Source organism: Amblyomma americanum, chromosome 3 (assembly GCF_052857255.1).
Source record: "Amblyomma americanum isolate KBUSLIRL-KWMA chromosome 3, ASM5285725v1, whole genome shotgun sequence".
NCBI classification, from domain to species: domain Eukaryota; kingdom Metazoa; phylum Arthropoda; class Arachnida; order Ixodida; family Ixodidae; genus Amblyomma; species Amblyomma americanum.
This window is the reverse complement of record NC_135499.1, coordinates 198,155,039-198,167,672: the sequence shown is the minus strand read 5'-3', so window position 1 is coordinate 198,167,672 and position 12,634 is coordinate 198,155,039. Positions and strand designations below refer to the sequence as shown.

Sequence of the window (12,634 nt, the reverse complement as noted above, 5' to 3'; positions counted from 1 at the left end):
CCAGCAGCTGGAATTTCTTTTGAGACATTTGGAGCAGTTTCCCCTTGCATATGTGACAAATAGAAAACAGCAGCCAGTTTAATTACTACGTCATATATCAGTCTACAAAGTTACTTGCCAAGAGTTGTTTCAGAACTCTGCATTGAAACTCATTTTTAACTGGCGCCTGACACAACTTAAAACATTCTCGCCCATGAACTCTAGGCAACATACGGTACAGGATAATTTCGAGACTGCGAGTAAGGCCATAACAGGATTTCATTCCATGGTTTCACATGTTTAATCTCTTTGGTAACAAAACTGGCACTTTGCTATCATACAGGTATGGATGTGCTAATACAGACGGCTTAAAAGAACAAAGCCCTGCCACTCTGCTCACCTCTTAATGCACAAGGGACAAGAAAACGCAGTAAGCAAGTGCCTGGTCGGTCAGTAAGTGAGCGGCAATGCTTGTTTAAGAGACGAAAAGTCTCCACGGCTACTGAAAGGGGACGCCAAACTAACTACGAAAAAACTCCCCTTCAAATTACTGTTCATAGGGATCCAAGTTAAGCTGAAAGGTTCATAAACAACAACTGTCAAGGTTCGGTTACGCTACACATAAATATCCCTGAAAGTGGAAGACTGAACAGACAACGGTCACCGTAGCTCAGTTGGTAGAGCACCAGACTCAAAATTCGGAGATTGTGGGTTCGGATCCCTATGGCGGCATGTGACTGTTCTTCCTTGAATTTTCTAGAGTATTTCTTGAATTATTTTAATTTGAAATAACTGCCCCATTAATTCCATTGATGAACACCACAAATTGAAAAAAATAATCCCTTATGCTCTCCTTGGTGGTGGAGACTGTTGGCTGCCGTCACACACGGTGCCAACTTTTTTAAAAACAGGTCCCGGTCAGTTGAAACTCTTTGACTTAGATTAACTTATGGAATACAAAACGGGGCCGCATTACTGCGAGCGGGTATCGTGCATCGACGGCCTCTAGACGCCGTGACTGCGCTTTCTAGAACCATACCGCGACCGCCACTGTCATCATCCCAGCCAGAGAGTGGGGAAGTAGATTTCAGAGGAAAGGAAGCTCAGACTACAAGACAATGAAACAGAAAGCAGATGGTAAACGAGAAACAGATTTGTTCCAGTTTTATGGGGTTTAACGCCCCAAAGCGGCTGGCTATAAGGGACGCCACAGTGAAAGGATCCGGATAATTTCGACAACTTGCGGTTCTTTAAAGTCGGAGTTCCCGGGTTCGAACCCGACCGCGGCGGCTGCGTTTTTATGAAGGCAAAACGCTAAGGCGCCCGTATTCTGTGCGATGTCAGTGCACGTTAAAGATCCCCAGGTGGTCGAAATTATGCCGGAGCCCTCCACTACGGCACCTATTTCTGTTTCTTCTTTCACTCCCTCCCTCATCCCTTCCCTTACGGCGCGGTTCAGGTGTCCAACGATATACGAGACAGATACTGCGCCATTTCCTTCCCCCAAAAAAACCAATTATTATTATTATTCTTTAACGTGCACTGACATCGTACAGTACGCGGGCCTCTAGAATGTTGCCTCCATCGAATTGAGCCCGCCGCGGCCGGAATCGAACCCGCGTCTTTCGGGTCAGCAGCCGGGCACCACAACCACTATTCCACCGCGGCGCCAAAAAAGAAATAGGAACTAGGGCCAGGGTTGGTTGGGGGTGTGGAGAGACGCGCATGCAAAAAAAGCGTGCCGAAGGGCGCAGAAACAGTGCATGCGAGGAAGGAAAGCCCCTGGACCACGCAATGCGCTCTCCAGAAGACCCCCCCTCTCTTCCTCAGCGCGCGAGGAGCAGACAGCCCTTCCTGACGCATGAGTGGCAAGCGGCGGCGAGTAAAATGGGCTCTCCGCATCTTGCATTGTTGCGCTCTGCCACGGCGCGATGCGATCACACAATGCAGCGGCGGCACAAGGCAGGCAGGGGGGCTCAAAGTGGGTCGCCCGCCGAGCGTGCACCTACCTCGATGTGCGGCACAGTCACAGTGATTTGGTTCTTCTCGCCCACTTCGACGTTGGCAGACTTGGACGTGTCTACAGAGGCCGGCTTGAAGTCGTCTGCGGGGAGGAGAAAGGAGAGCGCCGGTTGACACACACCCACGACCACCCTATATCTTCTTGCCAGACGGGAAAAAAATATCGCTCGACATTACTCTCTGTAGCCTTCAATCAGACCTTCTGCAGGGGATTGTCAGCGCATTAACAGAATCACTGCGATAAACAAATCCACCGGCAGAGATGCACCTGCTTAATGATCCACTGAATTCTGATGCATCCTACTGAGAAAAATGTTGCAGGACCTTGACTGTTGCCAACAGAGCACTAAAGCCGAATATCAGGTCCCGCTGGAATAAAAGACTAGTGCCCCAAGATTGAGAATGTGTCACTTTTACCGGGAACAGTGCTTGAGTATAAACCATAAAATTCCGCGAAGGCGACGCCCCGCAGCAATTCCGCTAACTGCGCCCGGCCAGTTAATATCTAAAGTCTACAGATCAGCTTTAGGGACTTTAGTTATATCAAACAAGAAGAGTTGTGCCTCCAGGCATATCCAAAGCCAAGAGCTCAACGACTGCAGTTCTTGCCATTAGACGCTCCTCCACCAGAAAAATTGCCAAGGGAAACACAAGTTCCCGCCCACAAGGCCAAATAGGCATCGCAATGGCCCCCAACATTACCGGGAAGAAATACACAGAGGCGACCGGACGTCTTAAATGCGGTAACCAGCTTTAAACACCCGTTCTTCCAGTGCCCGCCCACTGAAGACACAGGACTACGCAATGCCCACGTAAGCACCTGCTGCGCTGGGCATATGCCCCAGGACCGGCAGCAAAACCAAGCTTATACGGCCCTCCTGCACATCGCCTCACATTTTTGTGGCCTTTTTTTTCAACCCATGCCCCTTCATTTTCATAAGCAGGCCGCCAGCCATCTTATTTCGGCACATAATATATTGACTGACTGACAACACTATTTCGACGGGGACGGCAACTACCGCTGGACAGGCGGCGCGTCGACTGCGTGCGCCTTGCGCGAAGCCAACGTGCGCAGAGACGCGCAAGCCAAGCGCAAGCAAGATCTCACGGGCATTCACGCTCTTTTGCGAACCGTGAGGTGTGGATGACCCCGCCGTGGTGGCTCAGTGGTTTGGGCGCTCGGCTACTGATCCGGAGTTCCCGGGTTCGAACCCGACCGCGGCGGCTGCGTTTTTATGGAGGAAAAACGCTAAGGCGCCCGTGTGCTGTGCGATGTCAGTGCACGTTAAAGGTCCCCAGGTGGTCGAAATTATTCCGGAGCCCTCCACTACGGCACCTCTTTCTTATTTCACTCCCTCCTTTATCCCTTCCCTTACGGCGCGGTTCAGGTGTCCGCCGATATATGAGACAGATACTGCGCCACTTCCTTTCCCCCTAAAACCGGTTTAGTTTGGTTTATGAGGGTTTAACGTCCCAAAGCGACTCAGGCTATGAGGGACGCCGTAGTGAAGGGCTCCGGAAATTTCGACCACCTGGGGTTCTTTAACGTGCACTGACATCGCACACTACACGGGCCTCTAGAATTTCGCCTCCATGGAAATTCGACCGCCGTGGCCGGGATCGAAACCGCGTCTTTCGGGCCGGCAGCCGAGCGCCATAACCACTCAGCCACCGCGGCGGCATTTCCCCCTAAAACCAAGTAATATTATTATGAGGTGTGGATGGCGATAGACTGGGCTTCATGACTAACGGTGCGTTGGCGTCAGGTGTTGTTAAATATTGTAACGAAAGCCTGCGTGCTCGGCGTAAAAAGCAGTTTCGTTACAGTTCCTTTTTTTGCACACTGGTCAGGATATTCGCAGTTTTGTCTGACAAGTCGGAGGGATGACGCAGCAAAAATAACGTAACAGCCCCATCGTTTGGTGGGAGTGTGTGAATGCGCTAGTGAAGAAATCGCGAAACATAATCTATACAGATCTTATTAAAGTTAAGAGCAACTTTTTACTTGATCTGTCTTCCGGTTGACCGCCATAGCTGCATCGAAAATAACGGCGGCAGGTTGAAAGGACCGAGGCGGGAGGGGGGGGGGGGGGGGGGGGGCTTTACACTGGGCAGCTTGGCGGGCGTAGCTTGAGCTTGCGTCTCAATTCAGGACTCGGAAATCTCATTTACGACACAAACACGTACTTCGGTACGAACGCTTCATTTCAAAGAGTGAGAGAAAAATAGAAGAGGTCTGTTCCTGAAATGACAAGCATGAGACAAAAATGAGGACACCTGAATCACACCAGCAAGTACGCGTCTTAACGAAGTTCAGGCAAGGGACAACATTCCGAAAGCGAGGCCCTGTACAGCAGAAACTAACAAAAGCCGGCAGCATGGCATTCACGTGTTGCCACCAAGCAGCGCCTGAAGCGCTCAATGTGAACCCGTTGGTTCTTTCGCCGGCACAGGGGCCTCCAGTCAAGGGACCGCCACGCAACGTTGCGTCATTCTCGTACCATACACACCGTAGAGACTACAGTGGCGCACACTACATATGCGCGCTTACTCCGGCCGTCTGAGAGCCAGAATCAGCCGTTCAAGCGAACGGGACAAATTGCGGCGCTAGAATCGGAGCGAGATTGAAAACCCACTCAGACGGCCGGGGTCCTTCTTCGAGTCCTTCGACTACCTCTGAAGAAAAGTCGCTTCAAGGCGGCATGCCTCGGCGACCTGGGGAGAACGTACAGTCGCGAATTATGCGCCTAAGTAAAAATAAAGAAAAAAAGAAGAAACCGCAGGAGAAGCGAAAGCTAAGAGGAAAGAATGAGAGACAGAGAGGAGAGAAGCAGGTCGCTCCCTGAAAGCTGGCCGGACGGGCAGGGACGAAGTAAAACGGGTTTCCCCCCTTCCACCGACCCCCCCAGGAACAACAACAAAAAAAGAGAGCTCGAATGCGACGAGCGTGGGAGCACCGCGACGGACGAGAGGAGAGGAAAGGACCGCAAAAAATACATAAATAAAAAGAACAAAGTCAAAGAGCCAAGCTTGCGCAGAGCGAGAGGAGAGAAAGATACGAGCTGGCGCCAGGCGTCTGCATAGGCTGACGACGGCGGCACTGGCGCGCCACTTTCACTGAAAGCAGCCTCGGCTAATTTTTCCGCCCAAGCACGCAGCGCTGCGATCGGTAACGGAGAAGCAAAGAATAAAAATGACTGGAGATGGGCGAGACGAAAGAGGATTGCTATTAGCGATGTCAACTTCCGCGCTGGACGACTACAACCCCGTCAAACCTTTCGTTCGCCCTCACACCTTTGTCCTCGTTAAATGCAGGCATTTGCGAGCGAATACAGCGCGATAACGCTGTGGCCAAGTGCTGTCGAGGCCTGCAACGTCGCCTCGAGAGAAATCGGCCTTGCAGAACCTGCCTTACCCCCTGCCTGGCTAGAATCCGAAATTTCGTCCTGTCAAGACAGGCATTCGTCGGTAGGAAACTTTCGCCCCGACGCCACGAGCTCGCGTCGTCGTCGCACCAACGCCACCTCGTCTTCGGCGCGTCGTTCTCCAGCGTGATCGTTATGGTAAGCAAATAAACAAACAGAACACACACACAAAAAAAGGACGTGGCAAGTCTCCTGGCAATGCCGGATCGGAATGAACGGGGAAAAGGGCTTGACGAATGCGGCGGCGACACCCGCTTCGCCGCAACAAAACATCAGCAGATACGCGAGCGGAGCTAATACACCGCTGCAGAGGCTTCGCTGGCGTTAAATGCGCGGGCAGTAATTTGACCTCACTCAGAAACTTGAGCTGTTTCTGGTGGCTGTCGCCCAATGGGCATGTAAAACTCCAGGGAAAATTTTAACCTGGTTCACACTGTTGTTACGGGCATGGTTCGTTGCACTCCTGAGTATCGCTGCTCGCAGTGATCTATCTGATACGTAATGAAGTTGAGCAGGATCGGCGTCCTGGTAAGTTGGTAACGCATAAGAGGGAAAAGTACAGAGAGGGAACCGGCAGAGAGCTCCAGCACAGCTCTGTATAGCCTCTCATAAGCGCGCTGCTGTACCGTGCAAGCTAGCGGAGCAGGAGGAAAAATCTTTAATGAGAAGGACGGCACTTTGGCCTACGGGTCGGAGCAAAAGCATTAAACAAGCACGTGCGGGCACACAGGCAGCATACATCACGGTACGCGCGCAAAGTGCGCAGCAAATATCAGCTTACGAAGGCGGCAGAGTTGAGCTGCGCGCATAGACCCGGTTTGCTACTTCCTTACATACTGGTTATGCGGCGGCAATACATCTCGCCCTTTTACCTTAGGTTAGGCCAAGTCGCTGCACGGTTTCACCCAGGCAGTGCATGCACACATCGTTTGCCGCAATTTCATGCGAGAGTACCCTGCGCAGCCAAAGCAGGAGAAAGGCAGGATCGGCTACTGAGCCGTTGCTGCCGCTACTGCAACGCGACGGTGGAGGAACCACACGCCACGGGCAGAACACGAAATGCAATGTATGGTCGCCGGACTAGCCAGACCCTGTCCACCATTTTACCCACAGAGACCGAGGACTTGACAGTGGCGTACAGAGGATCTTCCTCTGCGCGGCCTCCGAACACAAAAACGGCGCGTTACGTGGGGCTTCTACTACTACTGAGCGCATCGTCAAGCGGACACGACACGAGGCCGACCAACCTCGCACCGTATAAAGCGATACCCGTGTTCGTACAGTAGGAAGTCACACGCCTGGCCCGCGGCCACGCAGACGACAAGCAAAATGTTCCTTTCTTCTAACGGCCCTCCAGTTTGGCGCGCACAGTTGCATTTGTTACACGCTTAACCGAAGACCAGCATAGGGAGTTTCACAAGAATTGAAGACCTCTATCTCTCTATCTTGCCTCGTAGATAGTTCCCCCCCCCCCTCTCTCTCTCTCCCGGCCGCACAAGCAACCAACCAACCAACCAACCAACCAACCAACCGCAAGCTGACCTACGACAACAAACCTCCCTGACCAGCTCTGACCCGACGGATGATCCAACGGGCGAGAGCAATCTGGGAAGCCAACGGTGCCCTGGACTGAGGGCAGCGACCAGGCCAGGCGTCAGAAACCATGAGACCAATAATGTTATCACCATCATCTCTTTTTGCCCCCCCCCCCCCCCCCCTTCTCCTTTTTCCCTTTCCGGCTGGCGAGCCGCATCTGGACGCCCGGTTATGACCGGCCGCTCAGGGCCCCGGACAGTCGACTTTAGGGGAGTCCCCAAAAAGGACCACACAACAACTATTTAATACAAACAACAACTAACCGGCGCACGGCGCCCTCGCAAGACAGGCGTGCCGACGGTTGGTAATAAACACTGCAGCGCACAAAATCAACCGGCCGGTGTTGAGACAAAAGACACGCGCCCAGAACAAACAGCTCGCGGCAACTTGGAGTCCTCACTCAATTCACCCCTGCCAAATGACGGACAGACCGAACAAGCGCCCCCGGTCACTTCCGCTACGCGTACCGCACGCGAGCGCGCGCATACTCGCGAATGGCACGAGCACGGACGGAGTGGCAGCAGAGCGCAGCGCTGGCTCGTTATGACGTCATTTTCGTGAGAGGCAAGGAGAGGAGAGGAGGAGGCAGGTGGCCGCGATCGGAAATTGGACGAGAACGGCGAAGGGGGAAAATAAAAAAAAGAAAGGCGGGAAATAACGCGCGCAGGAGAAGAATGAGTTCTGCCCAATCCTTGTGTTCTCTTATCCCCGGTCGACCGGCGCCCATCGATTATACTTGCGGCTCGTCCGTGTGCCAAGCGCGCAACATAACGCCGACAGGGCAGCGGATAGATTGCGCACACCGCGCCATCGCGGCGGACGAAGCAAACACGCTTTGTTGCGCAACCGATTTCGCACGCGCGCAGCGCCTGGAAAAAAAAAGATTGCACCCGGACAGCACATTCCGTTCAACGAAGGGAACAACGTCGGCAGAGAGGAGAAAAAAATTAATGTGGATTAGCCTCGCTAATCCAGGATATACAAAGCGAAATCGAGATTGAGGTCTCCACTGACCCACGGAGCCGGTTGTGCGCCTTTCCTTTCGTGAAAATGAACGGTCTTTGCAAAGTTGTAAACGCCAATGAACTCTATGAACGCCGTCGGCGCACTTGTTTGGTTTTTGAGGAAAGGAAACGGCACAGTAACCGTCTCGCACATCTCGGTGGACACCCGAACCGCGCCGTACAGGAAGGGATAAAGGAGGGAGGGAAAGAAGAGAAAACTGGAACAATAATAATAATAATTGGTTTTTTTGGGGGGAAAGGAAATGGCGCAGTATCTGTCTCATATATCGATGGACACCCGAACCACGCCGTAAAGAAAGGGATAAAGAAGGGCGAGAAAGAGGAAAGACAACTGAAAATCGAAAGTTGGATTTTGAGGAAAGGCTGCGCAGCGGAACAGCTGTGGCTCGGTGCCACTAGTGGCGCATGCGCACTAGTGACTAGGGCGCGCGCGCGCGAGAGAGAAACTGCGCCGTGCGTGACGTCACTCGTGCTCCGACATACGCCGGCTCGCGCGAAGCGCGGTGTTGACTAGCGTAGTGAAGCTTTTCGCTTCAAAATCATTCTCTCCCTCTCTTTCGGCAAGGGCGAACGCCGGTGTGAGCTGTTAAAGTGGTGACTGCAGTTACAATCGTGGCATATAGCGTGAACAGAGACTCGTGACCATTAGGCGGGGAAGTAATACGGGTATGACGACAAACGCGAAAATGGCGGCTGTGTAGAGTGGCCACAGACGGACGCGTTAACATCAATCTCCACATAACAGTCCGCAACGATTAGGTAAACAAAGCAGCTTGCGATCACAACTATTAAGCAAGAAATAAAACGCGGAGAATTAGTTTGCCTGCTCATTGTGTCCGATCGTGTTTGCTTACACCCGACCTGATTTAATCAACGCCGGCTCATCTCTCCACGTCATCGCGCTGGTCGACACCGCTCAGTACAATGCGGTCATAGTCCCACTGCCACCGCAATGACGCCGGAGCAGTGCGAGAAAAATTGGTCTTTGAGGAAAGGAAACAGCGTAACTGTCCCACATTCAGGTGGATATGGAACGGAGAAAGGATGAGGGAGTGAAATGAGGAGAGAAAGGTGCGCGCCAGTGGAAGGTTCCAAAATAATTTCGGCCGCCTGAGGATCGTTAAACGTGCACTGACCGTCGACACGGACGCCTTTCGCGATAGAAACGCGGCCGGCATTCGATCCCACAAACCTAGGATCATCAGTTGAGCGCCACGACCGCCGAGCGCTCGCGTCGTGTCTAAAGCCGGATGGAATTTCTACTTCTGCACGGAGTTGGCTAATGCTAGTAGAAAAAAAGCCCAACAGACGCCGGGCGATCTGGCCGCGGAAGAAGAGGACTGGAATGAACGGCGGTCGGGCCAGATATAACCTAAACCCCAGAATACGACAGCGACGACACCCACTAATAGTACAGCGGGCGGCGGACGAAGATGCGCTTCGCTGAAAGCGATAAACAGGCGCGGACGAAAGTGCACAAATGTAATGTATATTTTTAAAATTTTCGTTTTCCTCCCCGGACTCGGCGTCGAGCGGCCTAAAAAGCGCGGTGCCGGCGCCGCCTCGCACTTCCTCGCTGCCGGCTTTGCAGCATTTTTAATGCGCATTCAACGGTCGAGAAAGCGGCCGCAAGCACACAAACACGGGTCGAGGGGAGAACTCGACGCGATGGAATGCCGCGAAGCCCTGCCGAGAAAATAAACAGAAAGGGGGGGGGGGGGGGGGGGGAGCAAGAGCGTCGATGTGACGAACAAAAAATTGTGGTCAGCCGAGAGCGGCAGCAGTGAAGATTCTTCCTGACGAACAAAAAATTGTGGTCAGCCGAGAGCGGCAGCAGTGAAGATTCTTCCAAGTTCCCAGCGCAGACAGTCAAGCAGGAATCGAAGAGGAGGAGGAGGAGGAAAGCGCTTCTCTCCCCCACCAGCACCGAAACTCTCCGTCGAGACAACAATAAACGCCCGACACGCACACAAACCAAGGCAATCAGACAGAAAAGGCAAGGACGGAGGCTCATCCGACCTAGTGCGGGGCACACCGGCGCACGGAGTGGCGATACATCCGGACGATGGCTGCCCGATACGAGAGATGAGCCCCTTTCTTCTCTTGCCACGCGGTTCAGGTGTCCGCCCAGATGTGAGACAGATACTACGTCATTTCCTTTCTCGAACAATAAAATTTACATCGACGGACGGACCCAACGGAGTGGTTCCAACGCTCCACCGAAAAACAAAAAGCAATAAAACGAACCCCCCGCGGTGGCTCAGTGGTTAGGGCGCTCGACTACTGATCCGGAGTTCCCGGGTTCGAACCCGACCGCGGCAGCTGCGTTTTTATGGAGGAAAAACGCTAAGGCGCCCGTGTGCTGTGCGATGTCAGTGCACGTTAAAGATCCCCAGGTGGTCGAAATTATCCCGGAGCCCTCCACTACGGCAACTCTTTCTTCCTTTCTTTTCCACTTCCTCCTTTATCCCTTCCCTTACGGCGCGGTTCAGGTGTCCAACGATATATGAGACAGATACTGCGCCATTTCCTTTCCCCCCAAAACCAATTATTAGCTATCTCTCGACAGTCGCGGAGAAATCGAACGGTCGCTCCGGGAAGCCGCGGAGCACCTCGCCGGACTGGTCTGATCCACATCCCGAGCGCGACCGAGGCCGCCGAGCGGGCAAGAACATTTCGCCCTCGCCGCGCCTCACGAGTGGCCGAGGCGGACACTTCCTATCAATACGGAGGAGGCAGGAGAAAGAGAACAAAAATAAAAGGAGAAACAGGGTCACCGCCGGCGAAAGGCAGTGCGTGTTGCAAGCAGCAGCAGCACTGCACTGCTGCCGCCTCTATCGCGTGCAAAGAGGAGGAAGAAGGAACTCTCTCTCCTCCTCCGGCGCGTCGCTCCCTCGCAGAAGAGGCGAGCTGAACGGAGAAAACACATGACCCAAATCCCATGCGAGCACGCGCAGTCCTCGCCTCTCCCTCGACTTCGCCCCGCTCTGCTGGCATCCGTGCACTTTGGCTGCTTTTCTTCTGCTTCTTCCTCGGCGAAGGCAGCAGTGAAAGCAGCAGCGAGACACCGACTGGTTTCACCTGTTTGCTATCTGCTCGAGCAAGAGGAGACAGCCGGACTCTTGTGTGCTGCTGCTGCTGCTAGGGGACGGACAGAGCAGGTAGCAGCGGCAGTAACAGCGGCAGAAGCACAGGTTAGCAGGGAGGAAGCGACAGGGTGCCGAGCTGTACGCGAGGCAGGTACAGCGCGCACGCTCTGCGGCACCCGCCTGAATGCACCGACAGCGCGCGTTCTTTTTATACACCCAAATGCGTGTGGTACGTATACCACGCGGCCCGACGACGGCGATTCATACGCATTATGACCTCAATCGACGCCGGTGCGCTGAAAATACGAGGGGAACGACAGCTTCAGGGAATTCCTCCGACCGAAGCTCGCGTCGCCTCTTAACGTGCCTCTCCCGTCACAGTACACGCGACTGGCTGCCCCCTCAGAGTCCAGGAGCTCCGCCCGTTGGTTCGACGCTGCTGAAGACAGACTGCGGGTGTTCGCAGGCACAGTACGGGCTGCTACACATCACGCTACCCTACCGTCAGCGAACAGGCCACGCGCTCCACGACACACGCAAATCGCGGAAAGCGCAGCACAAAAGTAGACGGCAGGACCGTCCGCACAGCCACCGATACCGGCGGCTTTTTTTTCCGCAGTTCGCTCCCGTAGCCCCTCGCTTTTTCTCTCTCTCTCCCGAGCTGTGACGACGAGGAAGGGCGAGCTGACCTCGATGGAAAACGAACGTTACACAACGCAGTTCGTCAACGACCGACAAGAAAACGTGCCGCAGAAGAGCGATCAAGAGAAATCACTTCCCCGTAACCTTCCAGGCGTGCGTAGCGCGCCGCGTCTGCAAGTACCGGCGGGGAAAAGGCGGAAATGACACAAAAACGGTATCACCACGCCGCGCTAGCGAATCCGCAGCCCCAGCGTCGCGTTCACACTGCCGCGCACACAATCAGGCCGCTGTATGCGACGAGGCAAGGTTGCAAACACGCGCGAAATCAGTCAGGGTGGCAGCGCGCTAGTTCTTGTTGGGCAAAGGTACTGAACCTATACTCACAGTCGTACAGGGTCGGCAAAACTTGGTGGGAACATATGAGAGCGTGGTTTTTCGGCTCGCTCGCACGCACGCACGCGCTAAAAATAAGCACCAACAACAGCTATAGAATACCAAGCTTAGTTAAAAGATATCCCTTCGACTACTACTTTACTTTTCTGCCTGGAATAAGCTGAGCGTGTACATACGAAGCTGGAAAAGGCTGCAACGAGTGCATAGAGGACGACACCCCGACGCCAGAATGCCGAGATCCGAGCTGTGCACACATAAAATGCTCGTCGTCCGGCGCGATTCCCAAAAAAAGTGCGGAACTGCAGCCGGTACGGCCACATTCTATAGCAAGCGCACGAAAGACGCCGAAAGTATAGCTGCACGGGGAGATATATGGCCCGATCAATTCCCATGCGAACGCGAGGGGAGTCACGAAGCAACATGAAGAACGATCCAGGAAAACTGCGAAACAAGCGACAGGCAG

The 12,634-nt window shown here is 53.7% G+C and overlaps 1 protein-coding gene across 4 annotated transcripts in view; it reads right to left on the bottom strand.

Moving 5' to 3' along the window:
- Positions 1 to 12,634, bottom strand: part of LOC144125822 (uncharacterized) — a 145,361-nt gene that overhangs the window by 27,406 nt on the left and 105,321 nt on the right. For all 4 annotated transcript variants that reach the window (XM_077659539.1, XM_077659537.1, XM_077659540.1 and 1 more), the window contains exon 2: positions 1,989 to 2,083. In XM_077659539.1, the coding sequence (XP_077515665.1) occupies positions 1,989 to 2,083 (95 nt within the window). The remainder of the gene's footprint in view (positions 1 to 1,988; positions 2,084 to 12,634) is intronic.